General features: G+C 41.2%; 1 protein-coding gene across 5 annotated transcripts in view; it reads right to left on the bottom strand.

Annotated features, from left to right (window-relative positions):
* The window catches only part of tcerg1l (transcription elongation regulator 1 like), a 68,846-nt gene that overhangs the window by 15,258 nt on the left and 35,242 nt on the right, over nucleotides 1-18,346 (bottom strand). For 3 of the 5 annotated variants that reach the window (XM_051417008.1, XM_051417004.1, XM_051417007.1), the window contains 3 exons: nucleotides 5,507-5,649; nucleotides 5,017-5,085; nucleotides 4,866-4,944 (listed from right to left, as the gene is read on the bottom strand). In XM_051417008.1, the coding sequence (XP_051272968.1) occupies nucleotides 4,866-4,944; nucleotides 5,017-5,085; nucleotides 5,507-5,649 (291 nt within the window). The remainder of the gene's footprint in view (nucleotides 1-4,865; nucleotides 4,945-5,016; nucleotides 5,086-5,506; nucleotides 5,650-18,346) is intronic. The other 2 variants (XM_051417005.1, XM_051417006.1) reach the window with 2 other exon arrangements.

An 18,346-nucleotide genomic window follows, 5' to 3' on the forward strand; every position in this document is an offset into this window, starting at 1 on the left:
CTAGGAGGTGAACGATGTAGGGGAGTCTGTATTTGTTAAACAAGATTCAGATAATGTATCAAATATTTTTGGGCTGCTTTTGGTGAGGCGCACGGCGAAGTAGTATGCGCCCTTCCACTGAATGCCTAAGAGATGCCAGAAGTCTGGGCAGATGGGAAGGACTTTGAATGTGCTGGTGATGTCTGCTTTAGCCAACCATGCTCCTTGGCCAGCTGTGCTGATGAGGGAGATGGCGTGATCTATTGTTGCGTAGTGCATGGAAAAGCCTGGGCTGGGGATTAAGCTGTTGATGCTTGGGACTGGGGAGCTGTGGGGGGATGAGAGGTCTATGATGAGTCTCTTTTTTCCTGAATATTTCCTGGTGGCGATCCCGATTGGGCTGATTCTAAATGGACTGAACGGTGGAATGTAGAATGGACCGATAATGAATCTATCTTTGATTTCTTTGTCCAAGAGTTTGTCGACCATATCGGGCTGGGAGGTGGCAGACTGCAGGTTGTGGCATGTGTGAGAGGAATCTGGTATGACTTGTAAACCTGGGTGAAATCCGTTTTTGAATCCTTGGATGAGGTAATTGACATTAACATATGGTCAGGGTGATTTTTTTAAAGCCTCAGTGGTTAAGGTTAGGGTTAAAGAAGAGACAGGAGGAAAGTATGGGTTTTGACTGACAATGTTGCCGTGGACCGTTATTATGGGCACGCTCTGTGCAATCAGAGTAGGAATTATAGCCGAAGCAGGAGGGACAGGGAAGTTAGGAATTAGAGAAGAAGAAAGGATGCTGGGATGAAGGGATGCATGTGCTCGGGTTGTTGGTAAAGTGTGGGGTACGGAAGAAGATGTATTAGGAGCGAGAAATGCATGATCTGGGTTCAGTATGACCTGGCCCTCTGGGAGGGCCGGTGAGGGAGGCTGGGCTGGGTGCATGATGACGTCACTGGTGCTGCCGCGGGCGCGAGGCTGTGAACCCGGAAGTGGCCGTGGAGTTCTGCGATGTGGGGTGCTGCTCTGCTGGTAGTTTTTGAAGAGCTGGAACAGTTTCGCCTTATTGTCGGTGCTGTGGAAGGTTATGTTCCGCTGAGTGAGGGCGTGCTTCAGGCGAACGACTGTCCGCTCCGAGATGTTTGGAGCCGAGGGACGATCAGCGAGACGGCGAGGTGGGGAAGGGTTGCGGAGGCTTTGCCCGGAGCGGCTCAAGGAAGGAGTGTCGGTCGGACGTCGGGCATGAGATCTTCCCCTGGAGCTGTGGGGGGGATAAGGCCAGATGGCGTTGGAGCCGCCGTTGGACGGAGGCTGGGAGCGCCTGACAGCGTGGATGGTTGAAAGGGTCCGGGCTGGCTGACGAGGAGGGATGATAGGTGAAGAAGAGGACTCTGGGATGTCGTCAAACAGTTTGCTGTCTGACGGGTTGAGTATGATTTCGTTTTCCATGATTTTAGGTATTGCTTTCGTTTTCGTATTTTGGTTCTGACGTTGTAGAAAATTAGCCAAGGAGGGAGTAAACGGAAAAGGTGTGCTTAAATATGTATTGAACAGAAATGAGATGAGTTCGGGGAGTGGTCTTTGTTCACGAACCTAGTTATAAAACTTAATTTGCCAACATCACAAAGTCATCCAACATTACCAACAACATCACATTACTAACATCACAACATTACCAACAACATTAGCAACAACATCACAACAACATGACAATAACATCACAACAACATTACCAACATCACAACATCACCAACAACATCACAACAACACCACCAACAACATAACCAACAATGTCACAATACCAAGAACATGACATTACAACAACATCACAACAACATTACAACAACATCATTATAACATCACCAACAACATCACAACATCACAACAACACCAACAACATTACCAACAACATCAGATTACCAACAACATCACATCACCAACAACTTCACATTTACAACATCACAACAATACCAACAACATCACCAACAACATTACCAACAACATTACCAACAACATCACAACATCACAATGTCCTGAGATAACTTCTGTTATGAATTGGTGCTATACAAATAAAATTGAATTGAATTGAATTGAACAACACCAACATCACAACATTACCAAGAACATCACATCGCCAACAACATCACAACATTACCAACATCAGAACATCACCAACATCACAACATCACCAACCTTGCCAACAACATCAATACAACATTACCAACAACATTACCAACATCACAACATCACCAACAACATCACCAACAACATAACCAACAATATCACAACAATACCAAGAACATAACAACATTATAACATCATTATAACATCACCAACATCACAACATTACCAAGAACATCACAACAACAGCAACAACATTACCAAGAACATCACATTACCAACAACATCACCTCACCAACAACTTCCCATTTCCAACATCACAACATTACCAACAACATCACAACATTACCAACAACATCGCAACAACACAAAGAACATCACCAACAACATTACCAACAACAACACATTACCAACAACATCGCAACAACACCAACAACATCACAACATTACCAAGAACATCACATCGCCAACAACATCACCACATTACCAACATCAGAACATCACCAGAGGGGTATTGCACAAAACCAAGATAAGGGATTAAGCCGGGATATGTTGGTTATCCTGGCTGAATTTAGCCTCAAGTCTGTTGCATGAAAACAGGTCAAACTTATCCCCGCCAAGTTACTATGGTGATTTATTCTCTGCAGCTAGCCTGCTCCAGACCAGGCTAACAACCAGGCTAAGATTAATCCTAGTGATTCACCTGTATTTCCATCGTCAATCCTGTGAGGAATTAATGTGTTTTACAGCATGTCCATGGTCTTTCTAAGTATGTTGCATCATTTTAATTATCCTGCATTAAAATATTACATATATTGTCATTTCTCATTTCATTTAAATCTGTTGGCTGTTTGTAATTGCAACAGTCTTTTTATATTGATTCAAGTGGTAGCATTATTACTCAGGACAAGTGTTATATTGCTATGCTAATGAAGACTGCTTGTCAAAATGCCGTCAGAGGTTTCATAAATATGTGTTTTATTGCAGTAATTGAGATTACAAAACACAGCTGATGAAGTTGCAAAGGTGTTTTCAATGAAATCTGTGACAAGGGCAATATAGTATGTATATATATACATACTATATATATACACACACATCTAGTACATAGTGTTTTTATTATTTCCCTGCTCTTACTGTTTATTTATACTGTTTTCTCTCTATCCACCTTGCTGCTGTTACATTGGAATTTCCCCATTGCGGGACAAATAAAGAAATATCTATCTATCTATCTATCTATCTATCTATCTATCTATCTATCTATCTATCTATCTATCCAACTCCCATTCACCTATTCCCTCTTCATAATGGCTTGCTTCTTGGAGGATGTATTGGATGAGGAAGCCCTAATCTTTAGACGAGCATTTAGGCATGAAAGAGTCTTCCAGGACAGGTCAGACCCATTGGCCGTTGGAGATGACTATCTCATTGAGAGATACAGATTCTCAGGTGACGGACTAAGATATTTATGTAGGCTGCTGGGTCCAAAAATACCGCCCCCATCATCCTGTGTGACTCCCCAGTTGAGTCTGTGGAGTCCTTCTGCTTCCTGGGTACCATCATTACCCAGGACCTAAAGTGGCTGAACATCAGCTCCCTCCCCAAGAAAGCCCAGCAGAGGATGTATTTCCTGTGGCAGCTGGGGAAGTTCAACCTGCCAAAGACGATGATGGTGCACTTCTACACCGCCATCATTGAGTCCATCCTCACCTCTTCCATCACCATCTGGTATGCTGCTGCCACTGCCAAGGACAAGGGCAGACTGCAGGGTATCATTCAATCTGCTGAGAAGGTGATCAGCCGCAATCTGCCATCCCTCCAGGACCTGTACGCCTCTAGGACCCTGGTGCGTGCTGGCAAGATTGTGGCTGACCCCTCCCACCCTGGTCACAAACTCTTTGAATCACTCCCCTCTGGCAGGAGGCTGCAGTCCATCATTACCAAAACCTCACGCCACAAGAACAGTTTCTTTCAATCTGCAGCTGGCCTCATTAACAAGACCTGGATCCCCAATAATGCATGTTACTAACTCCCTTCTTCCCGGAGTTCTTGTGTTCTCGTCTCGCGGTTCTCATGGATCCTGGTGGAGCCTCCTGCCATGGTCCTGCTTGACTGCCATTGCCAATACTGTTGTTGCTGTGCACCTGTCTGTCTGTGCTCTCCTCTCTCTCTCTCTCTCTCTCTCTCACCCCAACTGGTCGAGACAGACGCCACCACCTAGGCCGGAGGATCTGTCTAGGTTTCTGCCTTTTAACAGGCAGTTTTCCTTGCCTTGTCGCCAAGTGCTTGCTCATGGTGGTACTGTTGGGTCTCTGTAATTAATGTTAAAGAGTTCGGTCTAGACCTGCTCTATTTGAAAAGTGTCCTGAGATAACTTCTGTTATGAATTGGCGCTATACAAATAAAATTGAATTGAATTGAATTGAATTGAATCCCCCACTGACACTGGCTCTTATAACCACCCTATATATATGCATTACATTAATGCACTCCCATCTTCTGTACAGTTTTCTTATCTTTCTTATCTTTATTTATTTATATTTTAAAAGTACTTTATTCTTGTGTAAATTTTGTGTGATTTGTATATTTTTGTGTGATTGTATATTTTATGCACCATTGCACCAAGACAAATTCCTTGAATGTGTAAAAACCTACCTGGCAATAAATCTGACTCTGAGTCTGATTCTGTTTCTGAACATTAGCAAAAACACAATATTACAACCAGCCACAGACAGACAGGGAGACAGAAAGACAGATCTTACTGTGTCTGTAGTCGGTCAGTAGAGTGAATCTGGAAGAAAACCGTGAAGAGAAGAAGGAGGGATGAACTTCCTTCATCACCTAAAGCAAGAAAGGAGACAGTTATTAAAGTAAGTTAAATTGGCAGAGAGATAGATAGACCGACCGACTCACCTGGACAGGTAAGACAGGCCACTTGTCAATGCAGAGTGGAGAGGCAGAAACAGGTCCAAATATACACTGCTGAGAGAGAAATGCTTCATTATGATTAACATTAACATTATTACTATTGCCTTACACACACAAACACACAAGAAAGGAGTGACAGGTTTTTACATCAACATGTTCAGCTGTCTCACCACTGTTCTGTCTGCATGGACTTGTCTCTCTCTCCTAACACTGGTATGCTATCTCCTCATCAGACTCTCAGTTGAAGGGGCCACTGCTCACCTGGTTGACAGTGAGTGAACATCAGGCACCACCTGAACCTTAACAGGGACTGAGTGAGGCCCCTTACTGAGGTCTGTCCATCCCCATAACAGTGAATCGGGATGGACTGTTGTTCTCACAAGCATGGGAGCAGTAGCTGGTGGAATGGAAATGATCAGTTTTGGATGACATTGCGCTCTGTTTGCACTTTGTGTAAATGTTGAATGTAATGTACCTTTGTGGATGGAAACATTTTTCTCTCCAGGCCGATGACTGGTTGTAGCCATGCCCGTCTGTGCTGTTGATTGTTCAGAACAAGAGGCCATGCTTCCTTGCTTCTCTGTATTTGAAGTCCTGCACATTCCCAGTAAGCTCCACCTTGAGGAAGACATCATCATTTTACAGATCTTCCTACTTGATTTGAACATTGATGACAGGGTCAGCTTTCTGCATTCTAGAGGAAAAAACACATTCACACAGCTTCTGTTTTGAGAAAGCTTAATCTTTCTGTGTGACTGCTCCAAGTGTTACTGGTTGAAAATCCCTTTTTAAACTTTTCAGAAAGGCACTGGTGTTTCCACTGTTGCTCCTTTTCAGGTAACTTATCATATAGTAACTCACTGTGGACAGACGTTCTGTGTCTTTGTCTCCCTGAACATTGTCTATCAGTTTCTCATTCAAACAATAATATGTTAAATTTTTTTTAGATCAGAATGTCTTTTAACTAACTAATCATCAGCTCTGATCATTTTCTGTCCGCTGAAGATTTTAAGGTGTCTCAGACTCAATGTGTCTTTATTAAGTTGTTCTAGATTAGGGATTGTTGTGGTTTTATAGCTCCTGTGTTGTTTTAAGGTGACATTAATGTTAGTTTTTAGAATTAAATCTTGTAAATGGGTTAGAGCTGTATGAGACATGTTATTCATGGTTTTATAATCCTATTTCAGATTTCGGGTCATATTCTGTGTTTTCTGTTGTTTGTAACTGGGACTTTGCTGCCTGTCGGCCAGAAAACAGCAGATTCTTAATCTCATTGAGGTTTTTTTGTTAAATATAGGTTTAACAATTTAAATAAATACAACTACCGACCCCACTGGTGCCCTGACACTTCAACTGCTTTACTGTTCACACTGCTGTCAACGTTATGACAGGAGATGAGGACAGGAGACGAGGAGAGGAGACAAGGAAAGGAGACGAGGAGAGGAGACGAGGACAGGAGAGGAGGACAGGAGACGAGGAGAAGAGACGAGGACAGGAGACGAGGATGTAGAAACTGAGAAATGAGAAGAGGGGCATGTTCTTCTTCTCCTCTCAGCTGCTCTTCTTTTTCTCTGCTGACAAATTTAATCAGTGTCACATTAAAATGCTACACACACCAGAGGCGCAAAGCGAGTGTATCTGCAGCATCTGCAGTTATGACTGAAACACTTTAACCCTTCACTCACCTCTTCCCCTACAAAATAAAAGTCTCTCTAACCCTTTACCAGGTGACATTCAATTCAATTCAATTCAGTTTTATTTGTATAGCACCAATTCATTACAGAAGTTATCTCAGGACACTTTTCAAATAGAGCAGTTCTAGACCGAACTCCTTATAACATTATTATTATGGAGGCAGTTGACTGTTGTAAAAAAGGAATTCACATGTTTTATAAAAAGGTTCCTGGTTCCGGTGATGACGTCGTACTGAGAGGAGCGAGGCCAGTTAGCTCCCGGCAGAATTATCCACAAACTTATATTTTAAGAGTCATATTTGTAGCAATACTTAATATATTGAAACATGAGTGGTCGATGAACATCTCTGGCCGAGAAATGCAGACAAACAAGACTGCAAAAGTGCCGGTCCAGAGAACTACTAGCCAGCAAGTCGACAGTGGAGCTACTGCTAAAGATGGCGAGGTAGCAGGAGCTAACCTTGTAGCTGCGGTAGCGGCGGAGACTATGGGTAAAGTTGCGGCCGTCATGGAAGAGAAGATGTCCATGATTTCCAACAAACTGGATATCATTACGGCCAAGCTGGAAAGTGAATCACAGCATATTGAGGAGGTAGAAAACCGCATTTCTAGTGCTGAAGACATCATTGCTGATTTGGAAGGCAGGCTAGCAGACACAGAAAATAAACTTGCTGCCCTCACTAACCGCATGGATGACCATGAGGCAAGATCCCGGACGGATAATATCAGGATCTTTGGTGTCAAAGAAGGGATTGAAGGGAGCAATGTGCTACTTTTCTTTGAAACATGGCTGCCCAAACTTCTTCACATGGAAACCAAGAAAGGCAGGATCCAACTGGACAGGTGCCACAGAGGTCTCAGTCGACCTAAACCCAGGATGCCCCACATAGTTGTCATTAAGCTTCATTTCCCGGCGGATAAAATTCAGATATTAGCGCTTGGTGCGAAACAGAAGCTCAAATTCGAAGGGGCCAGGATCTCCATTCGTCAGGACATCCCGCAATACGAAGGGGCCAGGATCTCCATTCGTCAGGACATCCCGCAAAATGTCCTACAACAACAAGGATTTCTCCTTTGACACAGCTGAGGAGGCTGCTCACGTTATTGGGGAAATGGATATGGTTCCGTGAGTACTGTGAAGAGTTACAGCAGCATACGCTGATTGGGGTGGTTTGGTGCACAAGTAAACTTATATAACATTATGTTTAACGTAGGTGTGCTCTATTCAGGTGAATCTATATGCCACCCCATGCTCACAGTGCCCTATGGGCTGCTACACACAAGCTGACTTTGTGATGTACTGGCTACACATAAGGTGACTTTATTGTGGGGGCTCGAGACGGGAGAGAGTGGGTGTCATGACAGCTGCATTTCACAGAGAACAACTGTGGACCATGGTCAAGTGCGCTCACAACGCGCATTGTTTCCTCCCAGCTCCAAGGGACCCTTTGTTTTGTATCCCTGAGAGGACTGTTCGTGTTGCGTCCAAAGGGACACGTTCGTTTCAGCTGAATGTGTTCAATGACGAGTACACGTTCCTGGTAATTGTGTTATTTGAAGATAAGTTTAAAGAGAGTGAGTTAGGTCTGGGACCCTATTTTTCCATTTTTTTATATTTTCTTATTTTCCTTATCTTAGTTCTATTTTTTTCTCCTCCTTTTGTGCCTTTGTACTATTTATTTTATGTGTCTTGCTTTAAGGCTAGATGCACTCATAGTCAGTCATCTAACTGGGTAGAATGCTGAATACCACTAAGTATGTCTCGTTTAACATAAAGGGAATAAATAATGCTGTTAAACTTAAGAAACTATTATGCTGGCTAAAGAAGGAAAAAGCTAACATAGTCCTGTTACAAGAAACCCATTTGGATGACAAGGAACATGAAAAACTTAAGAGAGAATGGGTAGGACAAATTTATTACTCGTCATTTTCTACAAGTAAGAGGTCATCAATACTTTGGGATACGCTCAAGGCTTACTTGAGGGGAGCCATAATTTCATATAGCACAGCCAGGAAAAGGGAAGTTTTGAGAGAGCAGCAGAATTTACAGAGACAATTGGCTGATCTTGATAAACAACTAAAGGATAATTACTCTGCAACCCTGTTCAAAAAAGCAGAAGCCACACGGTCAGCTCTTAACCAACTCTTGACGTAAAAGGCAGAAGCAAGTATCTTCTATGCAAAGCACAGACTGTTTGAAATGGGTGATAAACCAGGGTGACTACTTGCACGCTTAGCAGCTGGTTGGCGTAACGTTAGGGCTATCTCCTCCTTGAAAGACGAAACTAGGAAAAATCAACGAACGATGGTGGAGATAACGAAGAGCTTTTATGAAAAACTTTACACCTAGAATCTACTACATCATCATATTGTATACAGAGTTTTCTAGAAAAGCTTAATCTCCCATCCTTATCAGAAGCAGATAAATCCGCTCTTGGAAGACCATAACCAGTGAAGAGATAAAAATGAAATCAATTCTCTGCAGAACGGAATAGTTCTGGGACCGGATGGTTATGGTCCAGAATTTTATAAAAAATTATTAAACTCCATAGATGGACCTCTGCCAAGGATGTACCTTCATTCAATAAAGAAAGGTTCCCTACCAGGCTCATTATATGCTGCCAATATATCTTTAATCCTTAAAAAGGGAAAACCCCCTGACGAGTGTAGCTCATACCGCCCTATTAGCCTGATGAATGTGGACAGTAAAATATTTAGCGAAAAGACTTGAGAACTACTTACCACTCTTAATCGGATCTGAACAGACGGGCTTTATGAAAAGCAGGAACTCTTTTACCAATATGAGAAAATTACTTAATATCATTCAGCATGCAAATACTAATGAGGCACAAGGTCTTGTTATCTCACTCAACGCCGAAAAGGCATTTGATCGCGTGGAGTGGCCTTATTCACCATCAGGGAAAAATTTGGACTGGGCAAGGGGTTTATTAAACTCATTAAGCTGATATATTTTTCACCCAGAGCAAGTGTACTTGTAAATGGTATAAAATCATCAGAGTTTAAGTTAGGGAGGTCCACTCGGCAAGGGGACCCTTTGTCCCCGCTTATTTTTGCATTGGCCATTGAACCACTGGCAGAGGCTATTAGAAGCCATAACAGCATAGCGGCTTTCCAAATTAAATCCACATCATATAAGACTGCATTATATGCAGATGATGTTCTTCTTTTTCGCACCAGTCCAGATGAGTCCATACCACCGATAATGTCTGTTATTCAGACCTTTGGATCCTTCTCTGGATACAAGATTAATGTTAGTAAGTAAATGGCCATGCCAATAGGATATGGTCATAACGTGCCAAACATACCAAACTTTCCATTCTTTTGGTCTACCTCAGGATTCTCATACTTAGGTATTTCTGTATCCCAGAATATTAAGAATTTATTGAGAAGAAATTCAACACTGTACATAAAGATATCAAGAGCGATCTTAACAGGTGGATGAAATTGCCAATTTCTTGGATGGGCAGAATTAACTTGAAAAATTAATGTTCTACCTCCGCTGTTTTATCCCATTCAGATGTTGCCTCTGTTTATTTCTAAAAAGGTAGCAAGAGAGGTTGAAAGGGACTTCTCAAAGTTCATTTGGCAAAAGAAAAACCTAGGTTAAGTATGAAAACTTTACAGCTCCCAAAAGACAGTGAAGGTCTAGCATTCCCTGTTATTATATTATACAATTGGGCCTGTTATAGCAGATTCATATATGAATGGGTTCACTGCTATTTAAAGGGAATCGAATCATGGGTTTGTGTCCCATTTAGATTACTAGGGGAACTCACTAGTAAAAAAAACTGCCCTTCCCAAAGTAAGGGACAATCCAATACTTCAAAGCTCTATTAAGATCTGGCATGACATGCATAAGTTTGAAGGCAGAAAGGGTGCCTTTTCCTATTTGACTCCACTTATGGGTAACAGGGACTTCCTACCTGGTGTTGATTATGTATTCTGCTCTTGGCGGGAAAGGGGAGTGAGAGTGGTTGGAGATTTGTTTGATGATAATAATGTCCTCATGTCCTTTCCACAAGCACAAAACACATTTGGATTTCCACAAAAATACTTTTTTGCCTATCTTTAAGTCTGTCACTTTATCAATACAAATTTCAAGCCAACTAAAACAGAAACACTGAAGGGACCAATTGATAAGTTCATAATTAATTTTAAATTGAATAAAGGTCTTATCACATACTTTTATAATAGCCTTCAGAGTTGTAACCAACACAATGTTGATGGGCTTGTGAAGCGATGGGAGGAGGACCTTCAAAGTGTATATGGTGAAGATGCTTGGGAGGGATGTATTCGGACCACTCACTCTCTGTTTCTCAGCAATAAATTTAAAGAAATACAATATAGAATACTTCATAGACAGCACAGGACACCTCATGTTATGAACAAAATTGACCCTAATAGATCACCATTGTGCCTTAAATGTAAGTTAACAAGGAAGTTCTGGTCATGTGTATGTAAGGAAATGACAGCAATATTTAAACAAAGCATATGTAAAGATCCGGGCCAGTTTCTATTGGGGCTGCCACCTTTGAATAGAGTTATGGATGTGAAAAGATCAAAATTACTCAATAAACTCTTATTTTTGGCCAGAAAATGTATATTATTTAATTGGATTACTGAGAAACCTCCCACTGTAACTCAGTGGTACAAAGACATTTTTTGAGTTTTTCCTATGGAAAGACTAAGTGCCAAATTAAAAGGAAATGACGACACTTTTGGCGGCCTCTAATGGATTACCTACCTAAGGATCTAAGTGAAATTATCCAGAGGGGAAACACCGGCTTAGAAGGTGCCAGACTGAGCAGACCGGTGATAAGAAATATTTCTTCATAGGTAGGACACATATATCTTGTATTGTGGATACGTTATTGTTCCCCTTTTTTTTTTTTTTTTACTTATTCTTTTCTTTTCATTTTCTACTTTATTTGATTTTTGCTTATTCATTTTCTCCCCTAGCTCAGACCACTTCGTAATGATGTATGCTTATATGCATTGTTGATATGTAAATTCAGAAAATAAAATAAAATCTGATTATTACAAAAAAAACTGGTGTGATATTCTGACACATTGAGCCTGTTTTCAGCTGAATGCGTTTCAAGCGATCCAATCTCAGTGGAAAGTAAGCCATGTGACCTCTGTCTGCCTCTCCACTCTTTGCTGTATGTGTGTGAGAGAGCAGGAGCAGCACCAACCGCTGTAGACTTTATTGTGTTAAAAAAACATCAAGGAACAGCTTTGATGCAGGTATTTTTTTCTTGGTGCAACGCAGAGCTATTTAATCATCAAGCATTGGAATTTTTAAATAACTTTAATGTACTTAAAGTGTGTACTGCACAATGTACTCTAAAAGTTTCAGATAGGGACTTGGTAGTTTGAGCTCTTTTACCTGCAGAGATAAGCAGCGGATGTTTGTGTTTTACATACATGGAATTAAATTTGTCCTCTGCATTTGATCCATCCAATATACATTACTATATACATTAGAAGCAGTGGGTAGCCTCGGCACCCGGGGAGCAGTTAGAGGTTAGGTGCATTGCTCAAGGGCACCTCGGCAGTGCGCAGGAGGTGAAACTGGCACCTCTCCAGCTACCAGTCTACACTCCATACTGTGGTCTGTTGGCCCAATCCAAGTCCCTACACACTGAGCCACTGCTGCCCCAATTTGACCACTGAACTAGTAATCACCAGACACCCTTAAAAATTTTTACAATTACGGAAGTTACTGAGTGAAACTTTATAAACCTAGTGAAATGCTTTTTATGACATGTTGTCAATTATTTGGGCCTTCTTGTAAATTGTGGAAAAATTCCACATTGAGTTATTTCCAGGATATTGGCTATAGTACTGACAGGAACTTGGAAAAAGCCTGTGGTCATCAAATTTTACAACTCCTCCCTCAGAGTGCCAAAACTCTCAGTCATTAACTGGCGTTTGAAATGTTTTCTGATTAAAGTGCAATAAGCTGATTAAGGTGCAAAAATCTGATTAAGGTGCAATAACCTGATTAAGGTTCAATAATCTGATTAAGGTGCAATAATCTGATTAAGGTTCAATAACCTGATTAAGGTTCAAAAATCTGATTAAAGTGCATAATCTGATTAAGGTGCAATAATCTGATTAAGGTGCAATAATCTGGGTTATTCCACCATTCTTCGTAATAATTTAACTTCTGTAATACTACAATCTTTATTTCTGTCAGTCACATGCTGTGGCATACATTTACTTTTTTCTATGCTGTCATATGTCTTATTATATTTCCATTTTTATTCTATATACATTGTGTTAGATATTGTAATATAATTGTTATTTCTATTCTTTGAATTTGTGTGAGCGCCTTGTAACAAACACATTCTTTGGTTCTTAAACAAACCTGTATGTTGGTGTTAGCATGTTAGCATCAGATTAGCAACAAGATGTTTGACTTCCTCTGTTTCCAGGACACACACACACACACACACACACAGACACCATGTGACAGCAGATGATTGGCAGGTAGATCCTTTCTGTGACAACTCGGCATCATGGGAAAAGGCAGCTTTCATCCTCTCTCGCTCTGTCTGCTGGTGAGGTAATGTCTCTCACCCGTTTTCAGTTGGATATAAGTGTGTGTGTGTGTGTGTGTGTGTGGCTCAATTTCGTTTGAAGTGTCTCGATCTAATTTTCTGACTTCCTCTCTTGATCCTCCTCCCCCACCACCCCCCCCTAATCCATTTCTCTATTTTCATACCTTTATTATCCCTCTCCTCACCCTCCATCATCTCCCTCCTCACCCTCTATCCTCACCCTCCATCATCTCCCTCCTCACCCTCTATCCTCACCCTCCATTCTCTCCCTCCTCACCCTCTATCCTCACCCTCCATCATCTCCCTCCTCACCCTCTATCCTCACCCTCCATTCTCTCCCTCCTCACCCTCTTCACCCTCCTTCGTCATCCTCCCTCCTCACCCTTCTCATCCTCCCTCCTCACCCTCCTCATCCTCCTTCCTCACCCTCCCTCCTCACCCTCTTCACCCTCCATCCTCACCCTTCCTCCTCACCCACCTCCCCATTCTCACCCTCCTCAACCCCCTACCTCACCCTCCATCCTCACCCTCCTCACACTCCAATTTGACTGACTGACCGACCAATCACAAGAAAGAGAAGCAGGATCAGCATTCCTATGGAAACACAGAGCTGTCACCATCATCACCAACTTGTCACCATGGTGATGAGACACTTCAGCCACACGTCACATGACTGTCACCTGGCCAATCAGAACGATGTCAGTTTGCAGCTTTGTTACCATGGAAATGATGAGGTGCAAAGAATCGTGGGACAGTTTTGATTTTATAGAATCTTAAATGAAAAAGAACTGTTAGCTTAGCTTAGTACAAAGACTTGAAGCTAGCATTACAGTTAGCAAGAATTAGCGGCTACTTTAGCAAATTTAGGGAACTGTCGATTGAGAGTTTTCCTACTTTTGAATATATAATATAAACTGGACTTTTACAATATAGAAGCTTTAAAAGAGTTTCTGCTGGTGTTCATGATGCTGTCTGACATCACTTGTGTCTGCTGCAGATTACAATAAAGATTATTATCTCTCAGTTCAGTCACTTCGGTCCCCACAAGCTGATAAGAACACACATCAGCGTCTCGAGGGGAAATCTCCAATTAGTTCATTCCTGCTGACATTGATCAGACTCACACACACAGTCCCCAGACACCTGAGAGGAAACAGCTGATGAGGCAACGAGAGGAGACGAGTGAGGAGAGGAGGCTGAAGAGCAAGATGAAGAGGAGAAAGGACGAAGAGGAGAATGAAGAGGAGTGTTAGCAGTGAGGAGGGTGAGAGATGTAAAGTTTGTCCCCAAAACTTCACCTCCTCAAATATTAATAAATGAGTGTGTGTGTGAAGTGTGTCTAATCAGTGATATTCAGTCATGTCTCGTTAGAATGAGAAAATCTGCTGTGAAATTATTCACTAAATTAACTGAATGTGTAACAGTGAGTGTGTTAATGCTGATTTCCAATCCATCAAGTTATGAGAAAAAAATGTGTCCTGAAGTGAATGATGGTGATGAAGAGGGAGAGGAGGAGACAGGGAGGACACTGATGGTTTATGTTTTCTCTGTTGACAGTTTGTCCTGAAGGTGGGGTTGCATTAAAGTTTGTTACTGACTTTGAATCTGCTAGCATAACGTTAGCTCTCTGGCTCATAGCATAACGTTAGCTCTCTGGCTCATAGCATAACGTTAGCTCTCTGGCTCATAGCGTAACGTTAGCTATCTGGCTCATAGCATAACGTTAGCTCTCTGGCTCATAGCGTAATGTTAGCTCTCTGGCTCATAGCATAATGTTAGCTCTCTGGCTCATAGCATAATGTTAGCTATCTGGCTCATAGCATAACGTTAGCTCTCTGGCTCATAGAATAACGTTAGCTCTCTGGCTCATAGAATAACGTTAGCTCTCTGGCTCATAGCATAACGTTAGCTCTCTGGCTCATAGCGTAATGTTAGCTCTCTGGCTCATAGCATAACGTTAGCTCTCTGGCTCATAGCGTAACGTTAGCTCTCTGGCTCATAGCGTAATGTTAGCTCTCTGGCTCATAGCGTAATGTTAGCTCTCTGGCTCATAGCGTAATGTTAGCTATCTGGCTCATAGCATAACGTTAGCTCTCTGGCTCATAGCGTAACGTTAGCTCTCTGGCTCATAGCGTAACGTTAGCTCTCTGGCTAATAGCGTAACGTTAGCTATCTGGCTCATAGCGTAACGTTAGCTATCTGGCTCATAGCGTAACGTTAGCTATCTGGCTCATAGCGTAATGTTAGCTCTCTGGCTCATAGCGTAACGTTAGCTATCTGGCTCATAGCGTAATGTTAGCTCTCTGGCTCGTTCATCTGGCTTTATCCAGCACTTATCCAGGTTGCAGCAGGTTAAACAGGATTATTCCAGATGTCTGTCCCCCCAGCAACTCCTTCTAGCTCTTACTGGGGGATCCCGAGGCATTCTAGGTCTGTCCTGGTTCTCCTCCCAGTTGGCTGTGCCCAGAAAACCTTAGGGCCAAGCTCCCTCTGGATGTCCAAGCTTCTCTTCCTCTCTCTAAGGCTGCAATCTACCCAGAGCTACATGGCTGTATTTGAGGACGGAAATGTAGATCAGCTGGTAAATCAAAAGCTTTGCCTTCAAGCTCAGCTCTCTCTGAACCACAATGGTCTGGTACAATGCCCCCAACACTGCAGCAATCCACTGGTCCATCTCAAGATCCAGTTTATCGTCACTGGTGAACAAGATCTCAAGATACTTAAACTCCTTTAGTTGGGGCAGCGACTCCCAACATGGACAGATAAATCCACCGTTCTCTTGCAGAAAACCAGGACCTCAGACTGGAGGTGCTGGTTCTCATTCAATTCAATTAAATTCAGTTCAATTCAATTTTATTTGTATAGCGCCAATTCATAACAAAAGTTATCTCAGGACACTTTTCAAATAGAGCAGGTCTAGACTGAACTCCTTATAACGTCATCCAGTCTGTCAGTATATAAATACACACAGTATATATATATAATTATATACAGTGCGTATATAAACACACACTCTATATATATATAAATGTATATATTTGTACATAAACTGTCTTTATCTGGTACAAATATTTCAATGTACTAACTTTATTATTATTTGTTTTTTAAATTGTCAGGGTTTCAGGTAGATGCTTGTGAACAGTGAGATCAATGATATCATTGTAACATTATATATATATATATATATATATATATATATATTACTATTATAATACTGATCAATAATCCTGTTTAAATAAAGGATCAATATAAGGTCGACAGTGTCTTCATGGTGTTTATTTGATTACAGTGTGGAACTGAACCGTACAAAATAATACATCTATTTCAGAACTAAACACGGACTTCATGAATTTCTTTTACAATTTTAAAAAATTTAAAACTACAGCAGTTTTACCTTTTTACTCATCTTTTATTCACGTTTTTCTTTTATTTATTAATCAGCAGATAAGAACTGAAGACCAACACAAGAGGAAATATTTCACAACTAAAGAGGATTTGTTTTTCTCTCTGTAAATCCTTTATGTTGTGATTTCTGTCTTTTTTTTGCTGTGCACTTGATGAATGTGATCACAGTGGAATAATAAAGTGGAATTGTGCCAGCCTTTTCTTTATTTGTGAGTGGATTTAGTGTTAATGACAGATATTAATCTTTACTATCCTCCAGAATAATGATCATACAGATATTATAAGAGCAAAAACATCCAGATTTTTATTCTACAGTAAAGGTAGAGAGATAACCTCAATATTGTAGTCTTGACTTGTGTGTCTGTTTGTACAGTAGTGACAGTTACATTTGTATTCCCAGAAGACTTCCTCCTAAAATAATCCCTTCACTGACTACCTGCTGTAATTTACATAATCCCTTCTGTCTGTGAGTCATGATGTTGATGAGGATGAGCACTACTGGAGTTTGGAGTTGACGTCTAGGGTCGCTCATTAAACTGCAGTAATTATCTGAACCAGTATTTAGTTATTAATTAAGCTGCTTTGATGATTTTAGCCACAAGGTTTTGCTGTATGTGTGTGATAGTGCATCCATTAAAAACACATACTTCAGTGTGGGAGAAAACTGTGTTGGGGAGGGTAGTAGATATATGGACCTGAGTTAAGGGGTTGTGTTTTATGACATGGAATGTCCTAATTTACAGTTGGGGTCAACAGTAGGTCAAAGTAGACATGGCCATGGATAGATCTGGACTTGACATTAGTAAAATAAACAGGACAGACAGGGGTGTTCACTGTTTTACGATGTAGTGAGATGGATATAAGGGAGAGCATTCTGGAGGACTAGAGGGAATACTTGTGATGTCTTCTGTCCATGCTGCATGTGATAAAGTGTCTTGATTATCACACCGGCTTGAAAGTTCTTCAGAGACTTAGCACCTCTCAGTTTTGGGAAGAATTTCTACAACATTTGTCTGTCATCACTCACCAACTCGTTATTTTCTCTGAGTACTTTTCCAACATTTGCCTTAAATTTAATTGCAGTACTTATGTAATACAATAATATAATATAATGTAATATAATATAATATACAACCCAGGTGTCATTCTACTGTCAGGGTATCAATAATAAATATGCAACATTAAAATAAAGCTTGCTGCGTTTGCAGTTTAGTTAGGAAATGGTCGCAAGTTTTGTTACCTACCTGAAAGGAATTACATTGCATAAATTAACTTGATTCAACTTCAACTTGAACAGCGGCCTCTTGGGGAAAGATTTTTTGTTTGTATATAAAATATTCATCAATGACAGATGAAAATCTCAGTTCATTTTAATTTGAACTAAAAAGGTTTTTAGTTACTTTTCAGAAACACACACACACACACACACACACACACACACACACTTAATGTCTCGTGTGGCCAATTACCTCAACTTCAGCTTCTTCAATCAATCAGCCGCTTATCAATACAGACCAAGCCCAGCGTGTGTATGTTACTGTGTGTGTTTGTGTTCAATATAAAGCAAAACCCTGTAAAGATGAGCTATGAGCTGTCCTCCTGAAAACAACCAATTACACCCTGGAGAAC

Source organism: Dicentrarchus labrax, unplaced genomic scaffold (genome assembly GCF_905237075.1).
Source record: "Dicentrarchus labrax unplaced genomic scaffold, dlabrax2021, whole genome shotgun sequence".
Taxonomy (NCBI): domain Eukaryota; kingdom Metazoa; phylum Chordata; class Actinopteri; family Moronidae; genus Dicentrarchus; species Dicentrarchus labrax.